The 20,890-nt window shown below is 29.7% G+C and overlaps 1 protein-coding gene across 4 annotated transcripts in view; it reads right to left on the bottom strand.

Moving 5' to 3' along the window:
- The window catches only part of LOC136988207 (rho GTPase-activating protein 21-A-like), a 95,598-nt gene that overhangs the window by 47,384 nt on the left and 27,324 nt on the right, over positions 1-20,890 (bottom strand). For 3 of the 4 annotated variants that reach the window (XM_067286041.1, XM_067286043.1, XM_067286042.1), the window contains exons 4-8: positions 20,351-20,494; positions 12,832-12,862; positions 6,060-6,237; positions 4,451-4,505; positions 3,067-4,345 (exon numbers count right to left, since the gene is read on the bottom strand). In XM_067286041.1, coding sequence (XP_067142142.1) covers positions 3,067-4,345; positions 4,451-4,505; positions 6,060-6,237; positions 12,832-12,862; positions 20,351-20,494 — 1,687 coding nt within the window. The remainder of the gene's footprint in view (positions 1-3,066; positions 4,346-4,450; positions 4,506-6,059; positions 6,238-12,831; positions 12,863-20,350; positions 20,495-20,890) is intronic. The other variant, XM_067286044.1, reaches the window with a different exon arrangement.

The raw sequence follows: 20,890 nt of genomic DNA, 5'->3' as shown, positions 1-20,890 counted from the left end.
ACAAAACAACTTTAATAAAGTGTACATTACACAAAACCAAAATCAAATAATAATAAATGATGAAACAAAATATACATATAAATACAATAAATACACATAGCTTGGTGTAACATTAGCTCTAGCAATATAAAACTGTTTTCACCATGAAAAACTGTTATAATCATACAGTTATCATTCCAGCTTCATTTGACTTGGATCTCAGCTTGTAAGGAAGTGAGTCCGAGCGTTATTTTATTTTATTATTATTTTTCCGTTTTATTATATTTTGTTTGGGGCTTATGTTTATTTAGGACGAAGGTTCCCCACCACTCTCTTGTTAGTAAAGAAAAAAAAAGAAGATAAAACAACTCACGGAGAAATAAGCGCCGTAGGAAAAATCTTGCGCACTTGCGCTGCCCAGCAGAAGTAAACAGTCCGCAGAAAAAAAAATGGAGGGGGGAGTCCCCACACTCACTAGTAAAGAAATACTTGATAAACCGTCTTAACATCCCAGAAAATTATGATAAATACTTTGTAAACAGTTTATAAGCTTTGTCGGAAACTTAAAGCTGCCAGAAAAGAAAATTAATGTTAGCAACTAAGTATGTAAATAAGGGGAGTAACTCAGCTGAAGTGTGACGTCACCTCACAGTATAAAACCCGTACGTTAACCGAAGAAGAGAGAGGTGATTTCCAAATCGAGGCGACTTTGAGAGAGAGGTGAATTCCAGAGAGGAAGGTGAATTTCCGAAGAGGTGATTTCCAAATCAAGGCGACTTTGAGAGCGAGGTGAATTCGAAAGCGAAGTATTTTCTGATAGAAGTCCAGATTGATAATTGGACGATCCAAGGTGTTAAAGAGGAATTCGATTGACGATTTGATGATATCGAAAGGATTGAGGAAATAGGTTCTTCGTATAGTGAGGTGACAGATAGACGTTTAATTTGTAAGAGATTTTGTTCATAGTTTCTAAGTATTTGATTTGTCTAATTTTCAAAGGGGAATTAATATTAAGTTAAGCTAAGTAGCTGAGTTTATTGTCGGGTTGACTTGTTGATTTTCGTTAATAAATTTTGTTTGGATTATTGACATTTGTACGTAGTAAATTCTAGTTACTAATTAAATATATTTGAACTTTTTGATTTGACTTGATATTTATCGTTATTATTACTAATTTTTCGGTGCACGCTTAAAAGCCCAGGCCTGGCAAACTAATCTCGAATCCACGTAAAGTACCCGTTAGGTTAACGGAAGTTTTACCAACTGCAGTTAGTGTCGGTTTCCTAAGATACTAAAAATAGTACTTTACAAGCTCTGGTCCAAATTCACAGCTCAACTCACAGCTTGTCTGTCAAGACCTCAGCTCAATATTTCCAAATAGCTGAGCTTTACTGAACTCTAGTCAAAGGATTAATCAAGATTATTTCAATGAAACTGTGACAAATTGCTGGCTAGTTAATAGTGTCTCCTAGGGAAACTTCTTCATAATTAAAGTATTCCTACTCACTGCTGCCTGGAAGGATACATAGCAATCCTAATGCAACCAAATTTTGTATGCTAATATTTCAAGATATGTGAAAGAAATTTCTACAGGAAAATTTAGTTCAAACTTAACTGCTACAAGATTTGTGTGAGGGCAAAAAAGGATCTTTGTTCAATTTCTTAAGTCATCAGAACTCTAAGTCTACCCACAGTATTGTTTTTATAAAACAGCTTCACAAGAAAAAACATTCTGGTTAGGTCATGACCATCACAGCTATGCTGCAATAATACAAATGACATTTGACATTCCAAGGAAAGTTTTATAACCAGAAATTGCCTATAATACCCCCTTTGTCAGAAAAGTTCCAGGACAAAGCTCGTAAAAAATAGAAAATTTCAATTACCAAGTAATCATCCTAAGTAGTTCCTTCAGCTATCTATACACAGTTGCCAACGTTTCTGGAGGTCTTGGAAGCAAGCAGAGAAAGCTTCAAGTGTGATGCTTGTTAGCTTATTTGTCACAGCTCATTGGATGTCTATGATATCTTGACAAAACGTCCCTTTCAGTTGCTTTTTCACTCACAGAAACAGGAAAATATACTTTTCTGACAAAGGGTTGCAACCGAAAGGGACATTTCAAGCAACTGAAAGGGATGTTTTGTCAAGATATCGTAGACATCCAATGAGCTGTGACAAATAAGCTAACAAGCATCACACTTGAAGCTTTCTCTGCTTGCTTCCAAGACCTCCAGAAACGTTGGCAACTGTGTATAGATAGCTGAGGGGACTACTTAGGATGATTACTTAGTAATTGAAATTTTCTATTTTTTACAAGCTTTGTCCTGGAACTTTTCTGACAAAGAGTGTATTTGTGTATTATGAACAGGATATATGTTTTTTTCCCATCAGACATATGCATTGGTTAGTAAACAAAATAAAATCATATACATGATAAATTATTATTTCAGACACTCACAGCATATAAAATACCTACATCAGAAAAAAAATCAAGTATACAGAACTTGACCAATTAGTAAACCATTTTGGAAAAACAGATAATATATTTATTGTTCCTGCAGTTGTCTATTCCACAGAGGTTTCACTATATCAATTATAAAAAAATATAGAAATATTAATTAAATCATAACTTTTATACCATATTACAGAAACTGGAAATACTAAATATATGTCATAAAGTTAAAACTTACTAAACGCATACTAACAACACAAAAAGTTAACAGTTGTATATTTAAGTAGTTTTGCTTTGAACTTAGTCTGACAATATTTCATGAAGAGAGAACCAGAGTTCTCTAACTTAAGAGAGAATTTTATAGCAAAACCATTTCAAGTTTAAAATTTTGCCAGCATTTGTAGATTAGAACCAAATTTTCAGGTCAAAAACTTGTCTCACCCTTACTGCTCATAAAATGACAAAACTTTGTTAACAAAAAGATGATTGTCCAAACAACAGATTAAAAAACATCATTTTTTTCTTTAACAGAAATAGAATCCTCTGGTTCTCACCTCACAATTTGGAGCCAGTATCAACCAGATCATATTTACACAACCATCTTAACAATAATGATAATTTTTATTTATACTTACCAACAATTTTATTTTCTGTTGTAGAAAGATTAGGAAGAGATGCAGGTTGCTGCTCTATATTATTGATATGTTTTTCTTTTGATGATGATGATGATGATAAAAATTTGCTATCACTATATTTATAAGTTGGAGAAAAATGTTCAAACTGAGCAGTTCTAACTGAAACAATAGGTGTTTGGCTTTGTTCACTCATACGAGCTAGTTCACTTTGATAAAATTTAGTACGTTCCATTGACTTTTCTGCTAATTGTCCAGATTCAAACAAATGAAGGCGCTGCGCTACTAAATGCAAAGAAGAAATTTGATCATCTGTACAGTTTCCTGAGGATTTATTTTTATCTAATGAATCAATACTGTCAAATGAATGATTGTTGACTTTTATCATTTTATGATGAATATGAGGTTTCACTTTTTGGTATTTTCCTTTTATAGTTTTATGTCCAGCATAAATTGAACTATGAGAGTTATGTAATGTTTCTGAACTAGTAGTTGGTAAAAGTTTTTCTGAGCTACCATTAGATGACACAATATTAACTTTAGAATCACTATTAGCCTTTCTTGGATTTAAAGATGACTGAGTTTCTGAGGAAAATAATTTAAAATCTGAAGGATGTGCTACCAATGCTTTCATTGTTCTTGAAATTAAAGTAGCAATTCCTCCTGATTTATGATCTTGTTTTTCATCACTATCTCCTAAATCACTTGAATAATGTTTATGAGAATCAAAAGAATTATCTAAATTAAGAGAAGTATCTTGCCTTGTATCAGGATGATACCACATATCATAGAGTAATTTTGAAAGAGTATCATGGAATCTATGTGGTCTAGCAGATGAATAAGTTGATAATGTTGTATGACTTCCACCAATGTCAACTGATTTACATGATCCTTCCCAACTAGATGCAGTTTCATCAAATACATATTTCTTTGCTTGTTCTCTAGAAGTATCTGGCAAAGAAACACTTTCTCTACAACATAAAACATCTTTCAACTGTAATTTAGAAAGATCTTCTTGCACATCCCAATTATCACTACTTTTCTCAGCTACTGGAAATTCTGAGGACTTTTGATGTATTTCAGTTACTTCACTTTGTTTATTTGAAGAAACTTTCTCATCCTTTTCCAAATGATTTTTATTTTGCACACTATCAACATTTGATGTTTGTAATTCACTGATTTTTTGATCATTTAAAGAACTCCAAGGTGTAAAATGTAACTGAGGATGTGTTGATGATGTTGGTTCTCGTTCTACTGGCTGATATGCTGAACTTGCAAAATACTAGAGATAAAATAAAAACATTTTTTTTTTAAGTTAAAGTAATCACAAAATATTAATTTAATGAATAATTTTATTATTAGTTAAACAACAAAATTTTAATCTTACCACTTGCAAAATATCATCTTCTTTTGGAACAACTAACATTTGTAATGAATTTCCACTAAAAACAAAAAATATATAATTTGAATATTTAATACAAAAATAAGTTATTAATAAAATAAATATTTAATTTATATATAATTCATAAATACATAATCAGTGATATGAACTCTTATATTATAAACATCACGCACACATTATAACATGTATAATGTGTGTGTGATGTTGTCTTAGTTTACACAATTAAAAATAGGTAACATTTAAAATTGAAGAAATATGTTATAACATTGATTTTTCAATTCAACCAGCTTAGGAGACCAGGTTCAACCCAAGTATTTGAATTGAAAACCAGTGATGTACCAGAATTGTGGAGCTGGAGTCAAGAAATCAGTTAGAAGCAAATTCATTACTGGAAGAGTTAGAATCAGTAAAAATGGACCAACTCTAACTCATGTTTTGTTTTATTATGTACTTTATATTACATTCCTAGTAGGCATGTTACCTCTACCTTGCAATTTAGGAGACTCCTGTAATACAAGATCTAATTTTATGATTATTCCCCTATTTCATGATCTTCCTTTGCATGTCACTAATTACTGTTGATTTTCTTTTCAGAAATTTACATTTGAATACATTCTGTGTTAGCTAATTCTAAATTTTTATTGCCAAAAAATTCATAAAAAATGGCTAAGACGACTCAGGTTAAATCTAGTGTTTTTGAATACTTTACTATAACTATAGATGGAAAAAATTGTGTGTCAATGTGTGGTTGAAAATGATGATAATGATGATGATATTGGTAATAACAAAAAAATTTGTATAAAAAAAAAGATAAGTACTTTCAATTTTGATAAAAATGCAAGGAGGTAGCTAGAAATTTGTGTGGATCACTTGCATAGATGATGACTTGATTAGTCATAACATAAGTGGTTAGGCTACCATAAAAATGAAATAGCTTACAATTACTAGCAACAAATTATTGTGCAGGGACTGCCATGTCAATATGGCAGTTCTTTGCTCATATGCAAACCAGTGGCATACACATGACAATGCTCAATAAAAAAGAAAAGTCTGAACAAGAACAAGCATTGAATTTTATTCTTCTTTACCTCATGATTGTTTATGTAGCCTAGCATTTGAGTCCAATGCACCTGTTTTCTGTTTCATCTACTAGTCAATTATTGGTGATATTCTCTTTTTACATTGTTTAGTTTTAAATTTAAGTGAAGTGGCAATAGGGATTGGCAGAAGAGTATTAGTGTAGGAAACATCATCTCTTGCAGCAACATCCCTGGAATGTCTGATGATTCACTTAAAAAATGCATTAAAAAGTAACCTGATATTCACTTGGCAGTGATAAAATTCCATTTTGGGTTAATATAATTAAAGTATATTTTAAACTATTCTTTAAAGGAAGGAGTCTGAGTTGGAATTGAACATTTTAAAATTCTACAAGTTGAAATCTGAGTCTTAAAATTCTTTTGAGTCAAAGTTGGAGGTGGAGTTAAGTCTTCTGACTCAACAGTCATAGATATTCCATATATATACTATACATATTTTGAGTGTAACATAAAAAGTTTATAGTATTAATTGACAAATATATTTTGAAATTCACCTTTTGTATATAAGATCAATTACTTCTGAATATGTTTTTCCAGCTAAAGGTTCTCCATTTATAGTAATAATTCGGTCACCTGTAACTAATCCTGCTTTATGAGCTGGGCTACCTTCTTTAACTTCTCTGACAAATATTGTGTCCATTGGTTCTATTTTATCTTTCTGCCATGGAGCTTCTTATAATGAAAAAATATGTTAAATTTTAAAATGTTTTTTTAAATATAATAAAAATTACTTTTTAGTCTAATTAATTTTTAGTGTAATTAATAAATTATATTAATAATACACCTTTTCAATAAATATCATAATAATATAAATATTGAAAAAAGTTTAGTCACTATATATTTAAGGCAGAAATTTGATTTTAAGTAAAATTTATGTATACAGACAGAGTGAGCATCAACTGAAAACAAAAGATTTAATAAAATTGTTTCAGTAGATGGATTCTGTTTAATATAGAATTAGAATAGACAACTTATTTCTATGATTTGGTGTCATTTATTTCTGATTTAATTCAATACCAATTTTATAAATATTTTTCAAGAACAGAAAACAGAATAATATAATTCAAATGTTTGAAAAAAGGAAAAAATCCTTTCACATTATACTAATACAGTAAGACCCCGCTTAACGCGGGGGATGCATTCCTAGACAACAAAGCTTTAAGCATAACAGCGTTAAATGAGATCATTTTAACAAAGAGTAAATAGAGAAAGGGGAAAACACAACCAAAAATAAACAAATTTTACTTCAATTTTAAGTTGTTGTTATATTAATTTGCATAATAATATATGTTAAATAACACAAACATATGCACACAGAAATGTAAAGTTCATTTTTTATGATGAAGGTCCTGGCTTTTCTGAAATTCTTGTTTTTTTGTGATAAAGTCATGTAGTTTCATTTGTCACTTTTCTTTCCTTAAGCAAATATTGGTAGCAAAAGATTGCATCCAAAATGCCTTATTTTGCTTTTGCACTCATTTCAAAATCTGGATCATTCGCTACAATTTGATCAATGATTTCAATTATCATTATCAAACTTTTACTAAGGAAATCTCTAGAAATTCTTTGGGTTCTTCATTTTCAGAATCACTATTTTCCAGTTCTACACAAATTCCTTGTTCTTCCTGTTCTTGAAGGTCGTCATTGGTAAGGTTATCACCAGAAACCTGCAGTAACTCCTCAATATCCTGCTCATGTACATCTTCTAGTCCTGTATTGATTAGGTTGACAATTTGGTCAACCTAATGCTATAGCGATAGGCTCTTATTGTTGAGAATTCTTGGATACCTACAGCCATAACTTCTTCCACACTTCATTCGTGTATTTATCCGTTAATTCTTGCCAAGAGAAGTCGATTTTCCTATGGCATCTATGATGTTATATTTTTTCCAAAATCGCACAAAACAAACATAGATCTAAGGGAAGTACAGCACCACAACGAATTGCCACCTTTTGCTGATTGGTTCATGTTTAGGAATAATCGTATTATATAGGAATCAATGAAATGCTGCGCTAATTTGAATCAGCGTAAATTTTGAGCATTTTTTAAGCTTCAAGCAGACCGTATTATATTGAATCAGCATTAAGCAGGGTCTTAATGTAATTTATTTACTTGTGTACACTAATGTCCAACAAAAGATGAAGGGTTTAGCTAGCATTTCAAAAAACATTTAAAATAGTAATACATATATATATTATATTACTTTTTATAGAATTTAATAGTAATATATATACAAAATTATTATAACTATAAAATAAATTATACAAAAATATTACTATTATTTACTATAGTTTTGACTATTGATTAAACACTTATTATAAATCTATACTCTCTAAATATTTAATATTAAATATTTTGTTAAGATTTCAGTTTTCTTATTTTTATTTTTGTGTTGATTTTCTAATATGCTTTTCTGATTTTATGTTTCAAATTTTATTTTCAAAAGACTTTTAGTGATTTGGCTACTCTTTATTAACCATTTAAGTCCTAAAAAAGGACTTAAAATAATCCTTAATTAAAAGGACTTTTAAAAAATCCCACAGTCAAGCTTAGGGAGTTTCAATAATATCCATAACTCTGAGTTTATCTTCACTATTACTGGTTTCTTCATCTTCAAAAATGATAATTAATAGCTCAACATGCTCTTCTATTAAATGATTGAATTCCTAATATATCTGTTCAATATTAGATATATGTTTCACTGCATTTCTCCAGTTACAAATTGTAACACTTTCAGTGGCAGATAATGTGAATTTCTCCACATCAGTAAGTTTAAATGAAACATTTTTGATTGAATGAATTTTTTCACATATTATTAATTCTATAGGATTTGAATCACAATGAAGGTGATCTTAAAATAGCATGTCTTTGAAAGTTAATTTCATCATAACTTAATAAATCTTGTTTCTTGGTTAATACGGAAGATTGATCGTGTTCCATAATGCCGATTTGCATTATTACCCATAGTTCCAGTTATAGGAAGTAGAATAAAAGCAACTGGCCCACATGCTGCTGTATATTCTGAGTTTCACTTTTGATAAGTAAGGTTTATCTATTGCAAATATGCTACCTAAAATTTCAGACTTTTGGCAGGTTATGTAACTGTGCTTTCCAATGCAAAATATTCGCAGACTCAAATTATTAAAATGAGCAAAAATCGTGGTTATAACATTTCACGATATGCAATACAGTCAGTTCTCAAAAGAAATGATTCGCAAGAGCCAGGATCGTCGACAAGTGTTTCAATTCAGCCTAGAAAAAGAAATGCCCCAAGCTACACGCCAGAGGTGATAGCAAAAGTGCAATGACTGATCAGTGGTTCAAATCCAAAAACCCAACAAAGTATTGCCCAGAGTGTTGGAATAGCCCAGTCCACAGTTCATGCCATCATTCACAACAATTTGAAACTGGAGAAACGCCATAAAGATTGAGTTCACAAGCTGCTCTCTCGTCACATCCAAGAACGAAAGACCAACTGCCGAAAACTGTACTAAAAGTATCTTTCGGTAAACAAGTGGCAGTTTGTAGTCACACTAGATGAAGCATGAGTGTACATGAACAATTGCAACAAATCGCGGGCAATTTACTACAGACCATCAGATGGGAGACCATACCAAAAATGGTTCAAGGAACATCGCGAAAGTTTTCCGTCAGGCTTTATGGTCATTGCGGGTTATTGTTATTGTGATAAACTAAACATCAGAAAAGTTGAAAAAAAATCGTTAAAATTAATTTGATGTTCTGAAACCTCTATACCGTGAAGAGATCCCTGCTTTGTACGGAAATGACCAAACAAATGTATGGGTGCATCAAGACAAAACTTCCAGTCATACCTCCAAATCGACCCGAGATTTCATCCATGTATTGGAACAGGCAACGGAAACCATACCATCCCTTTGATGACATTCCCGTGAAGTCACCCAACGCAGCTCCAATGGACTACTGTGCATTTGGTCTATTGAAATGAGCTCCGGGAAGCTGTCGTCCAAAAACAATGGCAGGCTTATGGAAAGCCTGTAAGGAAGAATGGGACCATTTGGACATGAATGTTCTTCAAAGAAGTTTTCCTACAGTGGAAACTTCGATGTATGGTTATAGTTTCACAACATTACCATCAGATCAAGCATAACTGAAACTGACGCCATGGCATTTAGGTTACTTTATAGGCCTCTTAATTCGACATTATGTAACGTGATCAACCCTCTGTATATTTTAATAACAACTTATTTTTCTATATTTTAATTGAAGCTTTTCTGCTAAAATATAATTTAGTGAAGACTTACCTCCCACAAATTAAATATTTTCATTTAACTTTTCTTTAATAGAAAGTGTCAGATAATTACCTTCTCTAAAAATTTATGAAATAGTTATATATAAACAACTGACAAATAGAAATCATCAAAATCTATAACTGGAGCTTTTTGTGATCTTTTCTTCCTAAAAGTTGAAACTTTTTTTAATTAATCTGATTTTGTCAATATTGTCAGTCAATGTTCTTACTTTTAGTGATAATCATTTTGGCTGTCAATAGAGATACACCAGCACATTTTGAAGTTTTGTTATGAATGATTTGTTATGTTTGCATAATGCATTTTAAAGAGTGGAGGAATTAGGGTATTTAAGATGATAACTTTAGCTTGAGTGTGCAATGTTTCACCTTATTTAAAAAATATAACATTTCCTTTCCTCCATTTCCCTGAGAAATCAAAACTGGAATTGAAAATGACATCATTACAGTTTTAATTTATTCTCTTCTGTTTTTTAGCTCTACTGAATTGAAATTTGTTTTATGTTAATTAATATAAATTTTGTACAACATTTATATTATTATTAAATAAGTTTATGTTAGAAAACAGTAAGAAATTAAAACTTCCATGTAAAGTTTTCTAAGTAACTGTTGGTGAAAAACACAAAATTGTAGCATTTTATTGTTTGTCCCAGCCACTACAATCCATCAGGCTTTTACCATATAAGGCAGCTCTTCTTTCATTGAATAAAATATAATTCTTCATGTATTGAACATTGAAGAAACTGAAAACCATTTGTTTGTCATAAATATTCATATCTATTTCCAATATACATTTTATATATTTTAATTACAGAAGTATAATACATCTTCTCTATTAACTCATCTATAAAAATCAATATTTTTTAAATATACTAATTTTACAGATAAAAAAAAATATCAAAGATGTATCAATGTCAAAAATCTTAACATCTTTGATATTTTAAATAATAAAAGAAAAGCAATCTACAATACAATCAGGAAAGAATCAAAGACTATCTCCTAGAAACATCTTTTATAAAATAATTAATAAAAGTTTATTTTACTCAGAAATAAGGTTAAAAATTTATATATTATATAATATAAATTTATTATAGTATATATATGACTTTATATCACAAATAATTAAGAGAGATCTACAGTGATTATCAAAGACTCTCATTGTTTTTTAATCAAGACTTGAATGAAAAAGATTAGTAAGGTCCCATTCAATGCTGTCTAGAGAGAGATTTTTCAGTCCAAATGCAACCAAATCTTGTATGGTGACATTTTAGGACATGCAGAAGACATTTCCATAAAAAAGTTAGCAGCAAAGCTCACCACTATGGCACTTTTGGAACTGTAAACAATAAACCTGTGTTCAAAACTCATATGCTATACAGAAACCTTAGTAATGTGTAGAATACTGCTCAATGCAATATCCATTCTGTAAGTGGCCACCAATACCTGAAGGCAAATGGTGTATTCAACTGCTAACCATAATTGATCTTCTGTGCTTTTCACATACAGCATGATACTGTCTTTTCTGGCTGCCAAATTTACAATAAATCCACAATAAACCACATTTTTTAAGTGTCCCCACAACCAAAAATCACATGAGAATCAGAGAATAAGGTAACCACCTTATTCTCTGATTCTCATGTGATTTTTGGTTGCAGAAGAAATTCAGAACTTATTACTCTTATCAATGAAATGTTGCAGAAACTGTATGTGGAGATGCTCCATCTTGTATGAAAGTGATTGACTCAAAGCATTGTCACTGTTATAGTTGTATACAACAAAAGCATCAAGCATCTCTCAGTATCTCTGAGCCATCAAAGAGCATGTTACAAGTCTACTAGCTTCTTCAAAGAAGAATGGTCCAAGGATAATGTAACTATGAATCCATACCAAATTGTAACTTTAGGAAAGTGCAATGGAATCTGCTGGAAAATACAAGGATTTTCCTAAACTCAAATGCAACAATTAAGGATATATACTATTTCATTGAGGTGAAAATGTGCCTTATTGTTCCAAGGATCTTCCATGGCCATGACATATCCATTTCTATTCTGGCAAAAAAGGTCAATGCAAATTTATCTGGGTTTCCCTGTTGATGGCAAGAAACTGCTGGTTGTGGCTGATCTTATATGGATAACTACACACTAATTTTCTCATCACCTTGCATACTGTGCTTTAGGATACTCCAACTGTCTTGACATTACATGTGCACTACTGGAGTCTGCAACATTATTCATTGACTCTTCAACAACAGTTGTGGCAAAATCTTCAATGACTTGTAAAGTGATAGGTTTATACCTTTGACCAGGTTGAACTCCCAGGCAACCAGTTTTCTTGACGTAAGTAATCATTCTTCAAAGAGCTTGTGGAATGAATAAGTCTTGGAGTAAAGTCTTAAAACAATAAAATTCCTAAAGTAAAGCCACAACATTGCCGTTGTTTTCTAAAACAGCTTCATAATAAATGCATATTCCAGCAAGATGATCATCATAGCTGATAAGAATGGCATTCAACAGTTTTGTCACTTTTATACCCAGAATTTGGCTAAAACACATGCTTATGCAATTTATTTTTATTTTTAAAGATTAAATGGATTCATACCAAGATATGTTATTAAACATAATCATACATTTTTTTATGAAATTGTCTTCCACATGTTCTGAAATGTCACAATACCAGATTTGGTTGCAGAAAATTCAATTAGGTAAACACTCATATATTCAACACTGACTAAAGAGATCTAGTCAGTGCCAAATATAAACACTTTAGTTACAATAGATACTTAGTATTTGTAAGTTTTTATCAATCACACAAAAATATATGTCAATTATCTAAAATTATATTTTATTAAAACTATCAAATAATGATAGTTGTTTGATTAATAAAAGTAACAATACAGATTCTAAACCATAAATAAGCTGATGAAATTTGAAAATAAAAAATTAATCAGAATTAAAATCAAATATAAAAAAATACTAACCTGCACCTACTTGACCTTTAGACTGGGAAACCTATTAAATAATCAAATATTTTAATTAATTAATTATACAATATAAGAAATTAAATTCATGATAAAAACAAAGAATAACTAATTATATATTATTATAAGAATTAAATAATTTCATTCTATTATAACTACAACAAATGTAATACAGTAGAACTTGATTAAGAAGCTTTTCAAGAGGCCTATTTAAAAAAATCTTAAGCAGAAATAAAAATATTATACCTTAACTTTAAATAATCTGTATTTATTTACAATGTTCTACATTACAGTGAATTAGCTTATACAATAACTATTTATTTAGATATTTGTCAATGTAGCATGCTTCATCCATTTCCTTATGTAAAAAGGAAATACATTTTATGATTCCCACAAACAAAACCACAGATCTACAAATACACTAAATTTGTTGAAGAATTAGTGATAGTACTTGTCAGAACTTACTGTTTGTTGTAAACATTGACACCAGATAATTGCAAGAAAATTTAAAATTTGTGTTCAAAGTTTCCCAAAGTTGTGCTACTTTGAACATAAATGAAATTTTGTGCATTTCCTAATGTAATATTTTCTTCTTTTACCATATGCAATTAAATGTATATAAATTTTCAATAGAATGCACTTTAAAAACTTCTTAAGCAAGTCCATTTTCCAGTTATGGACAAGGATTTCTGTCCACTTAAGCAGGAAACTTTCTTATATGGAAACATTCTATAAGGGAAAATTTATATGTCCCTTATGGGAAAAAAATTGGGACTTATGAAATTAAATTTCTTACATGGGAAATATGGGAGAGAAATCACAATTAACAGGTGTTAAAACATGTATTTATTAAAAATTGCAAGTACTTTCAAAGACATACATGTTTTTAACATCAGTTAAGTATGATTTCTCTCACATATATCATTCCCAGCATGAAGTGAATATTGTTTTTACATGGGAAACTTCTTAATTAAGTTCTACTGCAGATTAAAATAATTTGTAATATCTATTCTAAAAAAAAAAAAAAATTTATTAAAATTAACTAGATCAAGTAAAATTCTTTATGTTCAGAAATCTCTCAATTTTTTGATCACATAAGATACATTGATTTATACAACAAAACAATTATTATTATTATTATTATTATTTCAAACTGCAAAACATCTTTCTAAAAATGTTGAAATTTTTGTTATTTATCTAATTTAATTTTATGTATCTATAGATAATATATTTTGGATAGATACTTTTAACATTTATAAAAACAAATCTTTACAGTTATAATAAATAATCTATATACAATAAAACCTCATTTATGTGATGCTCCCTGAAATTCTCTTGCAAAACTGCAAGAGAATTTCAGGCATAATTTTTAATATAAATCAAACTCCATCTTGATAGCCACCTCAATTAAATGGCCATTTCACCAAGATAGGAGTGTCCTAAAGTGACATTTATCCTCATTTATGTGGCCAACTGAATATGAAAATATCCACATTCCTAAACTCAATGTATTATTTTTAAAGTGCTTTAAACAGAATTTAGCTTTGTTGATACAGTTTTAAGAACAGTTTGAAAAGATCACTCTGACAGATGACATTTAAATAAAATAAATCTTTACATTCAACAAATTAAAAACTTCAAGAAATTTCAAGAATTATATATATATATATACATACATACATACTGTATAAACAAGTCTATGACATGAAAATGATAATGCTGATCTCAGCACCACCTATTGTTCACTTATTAACTGATTTAAAAAAATTAACTTTATATTTAAAACATTATTTTTCTTGCTCATGTGCAAAGTCAAAAAGTTATCTGTAGTATTAAAATGATTTCTATGTTCAATCAAATTTGTTATCCAATATTTTCAAATTTAACTGCATATTTCCACTGCAAAGTCTAATTTATTTCTCAAATAACCTTTCTATCATGTAAAATGATTTCTTTTGAAGCACAAATCAAATGATTCTACTTAATTGATAAAAAATGGACAATTCATATATCAACCAACTAGGGATTGCAATTACTGGATCCCTCATCCAGCAATCCAGCTGGATCCAGTGCATTCTTCGGCCTGCTGTATCCCACACTTGGTGCTGGATCCAGCGCTGCGGATCCGCAAATACTCAATTAAAAACTTAATTAACTTTCTCTCAATTAACTTTCTAAATAATGGCGCAAAAGTCTACGTCGTCGCGTTGCATCTTTGCTAACTACTAGACTGCTACTAATTAATTTCTCACTACTTTACTAACACTAATAATTAAATTACTTATAAATAAACTATACCTTAATCAATCCAGCAAAATTTAATAAAATAATAACGTATTCAATCGCTTTTAACCATCTTCCTCAGTTACAAAACAATACAACAGTAACTATAAAACATAAAATGTGTTTGGAATAAATATAAAAAGAATAGTGCTTAATTACATCCCTTTTTTTAAACAAGATACATAGATGTACTGCCAGGTCTGATAATTTTCGTATTGTATACCGATGTAATCCCACTGTTTTCAAACTTTTAAGAAACAATAAAAAGAAAGAGGATCGGAATTCAACAACGGGTATATATTCAATGCCTTTACACAACCAACGTTTCAATTCCAAGCTTGTTTATGTGGGTGCAACGATGCGCAGTTTAAAACAAAGGCTCAAGAGCACAAATATACAATCAGTAAGAACCTTGACAAGACTGCGCTGGCATCATACGCAAGACAGAAGGATGTTAGCGTCCAATGGGATCAAGCGGCAATTATAAAAATGACGACGAATAGGTCAAACATCTTGAGAGATTGGAAATCTGCAAGGCGCACATGACAACTGGTTGTATAAACCATAGAGATGCGAACTCATTGTCTACCGTGTGGAGATCCTTTTACATTAATTAATGTTATTAACAGACAATGCTGGTTTCGTTGGATCTTATATACAGGGTGTTTTTTTTAAACTGACGGTACTAAGAGACATGTGTAGAGCAATCTAACAGCCGGACTGTCGCCAAATTTGGGAGAGTGACTAAGGACGACATGGGAAAGAGATTCCGCGAAGAAAAAAGTAGTACCCAAATTTGCCGGTAGAGGTGGATTTGGCGCTGTTGTAGCAAAACAGCTAAGAATCTGCATGAAATCCAGCTGCAATTAACAAACACACGAATGAATAATCAGACAGCGGTTTCAGTGTAATAACGAAAGTTTAATTAATCAGCAAATAACCTTCTCCCTTCTTCAATGTGATCACCGTCCTGCTGGACAACTCATTGCATCCTGAACACCGTGTTCGCTATGGCCGAACGTAACATGTTCGCAGGAATGTTCATCACAGTTCGAGAAATATTGTCCTTCAAAGTCATCAAGTTTGGAACACTACCAAGGTAGACCTTGGACTTTAAGTAACTCCACAGGAAAAAGTAACATGGGGTTAGATCCGGGGAGTGAGGCGGCCATGCAAGTGGAAAAAAAGCGACTGATGACCCTTTCTTCAGTGAAGTGCTGGTAGCTTTTTCGCTACAACAGCGCCAAATCCTCCTCTACCGGCAAATTTAGGTACTACTTTTTTCTTCGCGGAATCTTCCGCGAAGAAAAAAAGTAGTACCTAAATTCTATCTCTTTTCCATGTCATCCTTAGTCACTCTCCCAAATTTGGCGACAGTCCGGCTGTTAGATTGCTCTACAGACGTTTCTGAGTACCGTCAGTTAAAAAAAACACCCTGTATATATTTTTCCGCTATTTATTTTGTTTATTTATCTATATTTTGTCCGTTTGGGCGTTTTCCGTTAATTTTTATATTTATTCCGAACACATTTTATGTTCTATATTTAATGTTCTATTTTTTTTGTAACCAAGGAAGATCGTTAAAAACGATTGAAAACGTTATTATTTTATTAAATTTTGCTGGATTGATAAAGGTGTAGTTTATTTAACTTATTCTACTTCCAGTACACAGTTTTATATACTTATAAATAATGACAGACTAATATGTAGAGCCTATATATGAAAACTGGTAAAACTGATAGCCACTTAGCCACTGATTATCCGTCCTTACATTATTTTAATATATTAATATAAATTAATCAGTAGAATTACCTTTGCTATTATTTAACTTAAAGATTACATTATAATTATAATCTAACTAAACATTTAAAGTTAATTATCTCTATCTCAAGTGTTAAACCGAACCAAAGTTAAGTTTACTACCTAAATGTGTAAGAAGTTTTACTGATTTATAGTGACCAGTCTAAATAATAAAAGCTTCTTAAGTATTTTTTAAAAATGTTTTATTTCATTAAAAAAAACATAAATTGCAGGATAGATAGACAGATAACACTTTATTGCACCAAAAATACACCCACGCTGGATCCGCGCTGGATCCAGCTGGAATGATTTCAATCCAGCAAAAATCCAGCTGGATTCAAAACAATGCTGGATTGCAATCCCTACAACCAACACCATAAGTAATGTTTTAAATTCATCAAAACATTCATTGGTACAGTACCCCTAATGGTTTTCTATTCACAACTGTTTTTCCAATTTTACAATTGAAATTATTATACTTACAAATTAAATATATAAAATTATATTAAAACATTAAATGCAGACAGATTAAATAATAGCCTCATTATACACAATGGCAGACAACCTGGTGAGAAAACATTAAGTTATAGTTTGATGTGGTTGTGGTTCATTTTTGGTTTTATGCTAAACTTTGTTAGTTTTTTCTTTTTGGTCTTCACATTCAGTAATTAAAATTATAACAACAATACAAAAACACTTTCATGCATATATGTATGAAAAGGTAATACATAGAGAAATTTTTTATTACAAAATGTCCACTGAAATTTGATGAGCACATATGCTAGTTTAGCAAAACACACCACAAACCTCACTTCAGTCCAGTCAGTGATGAAAATTTATTAAAATGTTTGAGAATATTTTCAGATTCCTCCTGAATCCTGCTTCAGGCTACAATAGTTCAATGAATGGAATACTTCCAAAGAACATGAGTGGAATTCAAATTTAAAAAGACCTTCCATAGATTCTAAGACCTTTATTTCATCACACTATAGGGCCAAACATATAATCTGTGCTTGGTGTAATTTAGCTTTTGTGTTATGGTTGCATCAGAACTCTGCACACACACTGTTTCTACATAATCATCAAATTTGTCCAAGCACTTTTGTTCTACTGGGTAATCAATGCATCCATTCCATAGAAAAGGAATTTTGTGTCAAGACCCTCCAGCTGGGCAATGACTGCCAATTGCACTCTCTCCAGTCAGAAATCATTGTCCATAGATATATTTTTTCATGGACCCAAACAGATGGAAGTTGCTGGGTCCAGGCTATAAGGAGAGTGTACTAAAACTAGGACACCATCAACTGGGCGACAGATAACTGGATGATGGTCAAGTGGGTACTGCTAACTGGGTGCCGGACATCCAGGCAACAAAATAGATGAAAAATAGACAAAATACAAATTTTTTTGTTTTCTTTATAAAAATCACCATTCTTTTCTAGGTCTATTACCATTTCTTGAAAATATTATTTAAATTTAGAAGAATGATTTTGTAATTAACAAACATATTTATACAATTACATACCATATTTATTTATTTATTTTTAGAAATAAATAGAAAAGTCTTTAAGAACAGTTGATATCTATCCCCAAAATTAACAAATTTACATAAAAACAAAGATGACAATTACATAAAATTAAAAATACATTACATTTTACATTAAATACAATATAAATTAAAACAAAATAGTATAAAAGTTCTTCAAAAGAATTTATTTTCAAAGAACTGCTTTTCTTCGATGCACTTTGTTAACCATTCTGACACAAAATAATTAATGATGCTACAATACATTATTCAAAAACATTTCCTTTTCCTAGGTAGAAATAACTCATAACTCATAGTTTGTAACTTCATAAGTCATAACCATAAGGCTTACTTCATAAGGCTTAACCATATTTATATTCATATATAATTTACCAATATTTACAGAAAAAATAAATAAATAAATAAAAACTATACATGAAATCGTATGCTTGCTAAGTATGCAAACATTTTTAACCATCATCTGTTGCCCAGATGCAAAAGAATGTCACCTTCTCACAATACCCCCTATATACGCAAAGTTAGTTTCACATTTTTATTAACAAAGGTATGTCCAGAAATCCACTTGTTACCTTATTTATTGATCTTTCCTTGTAATATTACATCAGATCATATTCTGATTAATATTAGAAGTTGATAGTATCTAATAATTGTTTTTTACAAAAATTTTAATTTAATGTTTACATATCATTTATTATATATTTTGTTTTCTAAGTAAAAATTTATCATATTTAATTTGAATATGTAATGTTATCATTTTGTTATGAATGAAGTAATGTTGCATATAAATCTTCCTACAGATTGATATGTAGAATGAAAATCATTTTAGTAACACTTAAATATAAAAAGATTTACCAGAATGTCTTGATTACAACATTTGTGCTATTACAAAAAGTTTTTTGTATGTGATGTGATTGGAAATTTATTAGTTTTAAAAATTAAAATAAATTTTCAACATAATTTTTAAAAGTAAAAAATATTTGTTTTTTACTTTTAAAAATTTCCTATATATTTATTTTAAGGCATTTTTTATATAAACTATTACTTATTGCTAATGAATGATTACTTTATTCGGTTAGCATAAATAGGTTTATTCATATTATAATGAGGTTTGTTTTACCTTAATAACTAGCACAAATATGTTTATTTAATGGGTACTCTTGATCTTTCAATAGATCATCCTGAAAGTACTTGTTGAATGAACACATTTTTGCCAGTTAGCAAGGTTTCTTTTTAATCATTAATATTTACTTTCTTGGTATTTTTTATTTACTTGATTACTTAAAATCCTAATTTTTTCCCGACATCTTTTTAAAAATAATAATCTTCACATTTATTAGCTATTTGAAGTTTATTCATTTTTAATTAAAAATGATTAGTAATAAAAAGTTACCTAAATTAATGACAAAAACTATATTCATTTTCAAGTATATATGCAGTTGCTATACAGTAGTTTATTATTCATATATTCTCTACAGGAAAACATTTCTGTTTGGTTTTATTTTGAATTTTTTATAATTAATTTGTGTTTACCATATTTTATCTTATCTATCATCTTGTATTTCTTCATTTATTTATTTTTAAGATTAAAGTATGATATTTTATACACAAAGTCAGACAAATTGTTCTAAGAATTTAAGCTACAAAATTTCAAACTTTTCTCCACTAATTGAAGATGGGGCAAGGTTTAAAAACATTTCTAATAATTATTACACAGACTTCAAAAAGCTAATAGATTTGAAGATATTACTTTGTTATTATTAACCAATAATCAATTTATCCATTCAAAATAACTAATTTTCATTATCATAATTACAAGTTTATAAGATTATGTACAATAAATATATTGTCACTACAAAAAATTAATGAATTTTAAACAAATATTAATTCTACCTGTAAGTTTGCGGGAGGGTATACAATAAAATGTCGTAACGTAAATCCAAATTCATCATCATTTCTCTGTAATAATATAGTTCTAGGATTAGGACGATCTGAATGACTACCAGCTTCTGAATATACATTTTCATTTTCTGTTTTCTGAAAATAAAACAATTCTATATTTTATAATAATGCTGATGATAATTTGTTTTAATAATATAAATTATTAAATAAAAGCCAATATTTATCATCTATTTTGAGAGAATTTATTATAGATTTCAATACAAAGATAAACTTAAATACATAATTTGAAGTAAATTAAAATAATAAAACACAAAAATAACTAATTAAATATATAAACTTTAAAGTAAATAATCCAGCATGAAAATTACAATTTAAATATAATTCAGTTAAAAATAAAAATAATAATAATAATAAATTTTAAAAACTATAAAATAAAATATCAAAAAAAGTTAACTACTTCAAATTATTTATAATCTGTTTTAATAAATTTAGTTTTTCATTATTAACATTTTTAATATTTCTCTTTCCTTA

Source organism: Centruroides vittatus, unplaced genomic scaffold (assembly GCF_030686945.1).
Source record: "Centruroides vittatus isolate TY-2023 unplaced genomic scaffold, ASM3068694v2 scaffold_324, whole genome shotgun sequence".
In the NCBI taxonomy this organism is placed as follows: Eukaryota; Metazoa; Arthropoda; class Arachnida; order Scorpiones; family Buthidae; genus Centruroides; species Centruroides vittatus.
Note: the sequence above shows the minus strand (reverse complement) of the source record. Positions and strands in the feature narration are given on the sequence as shown.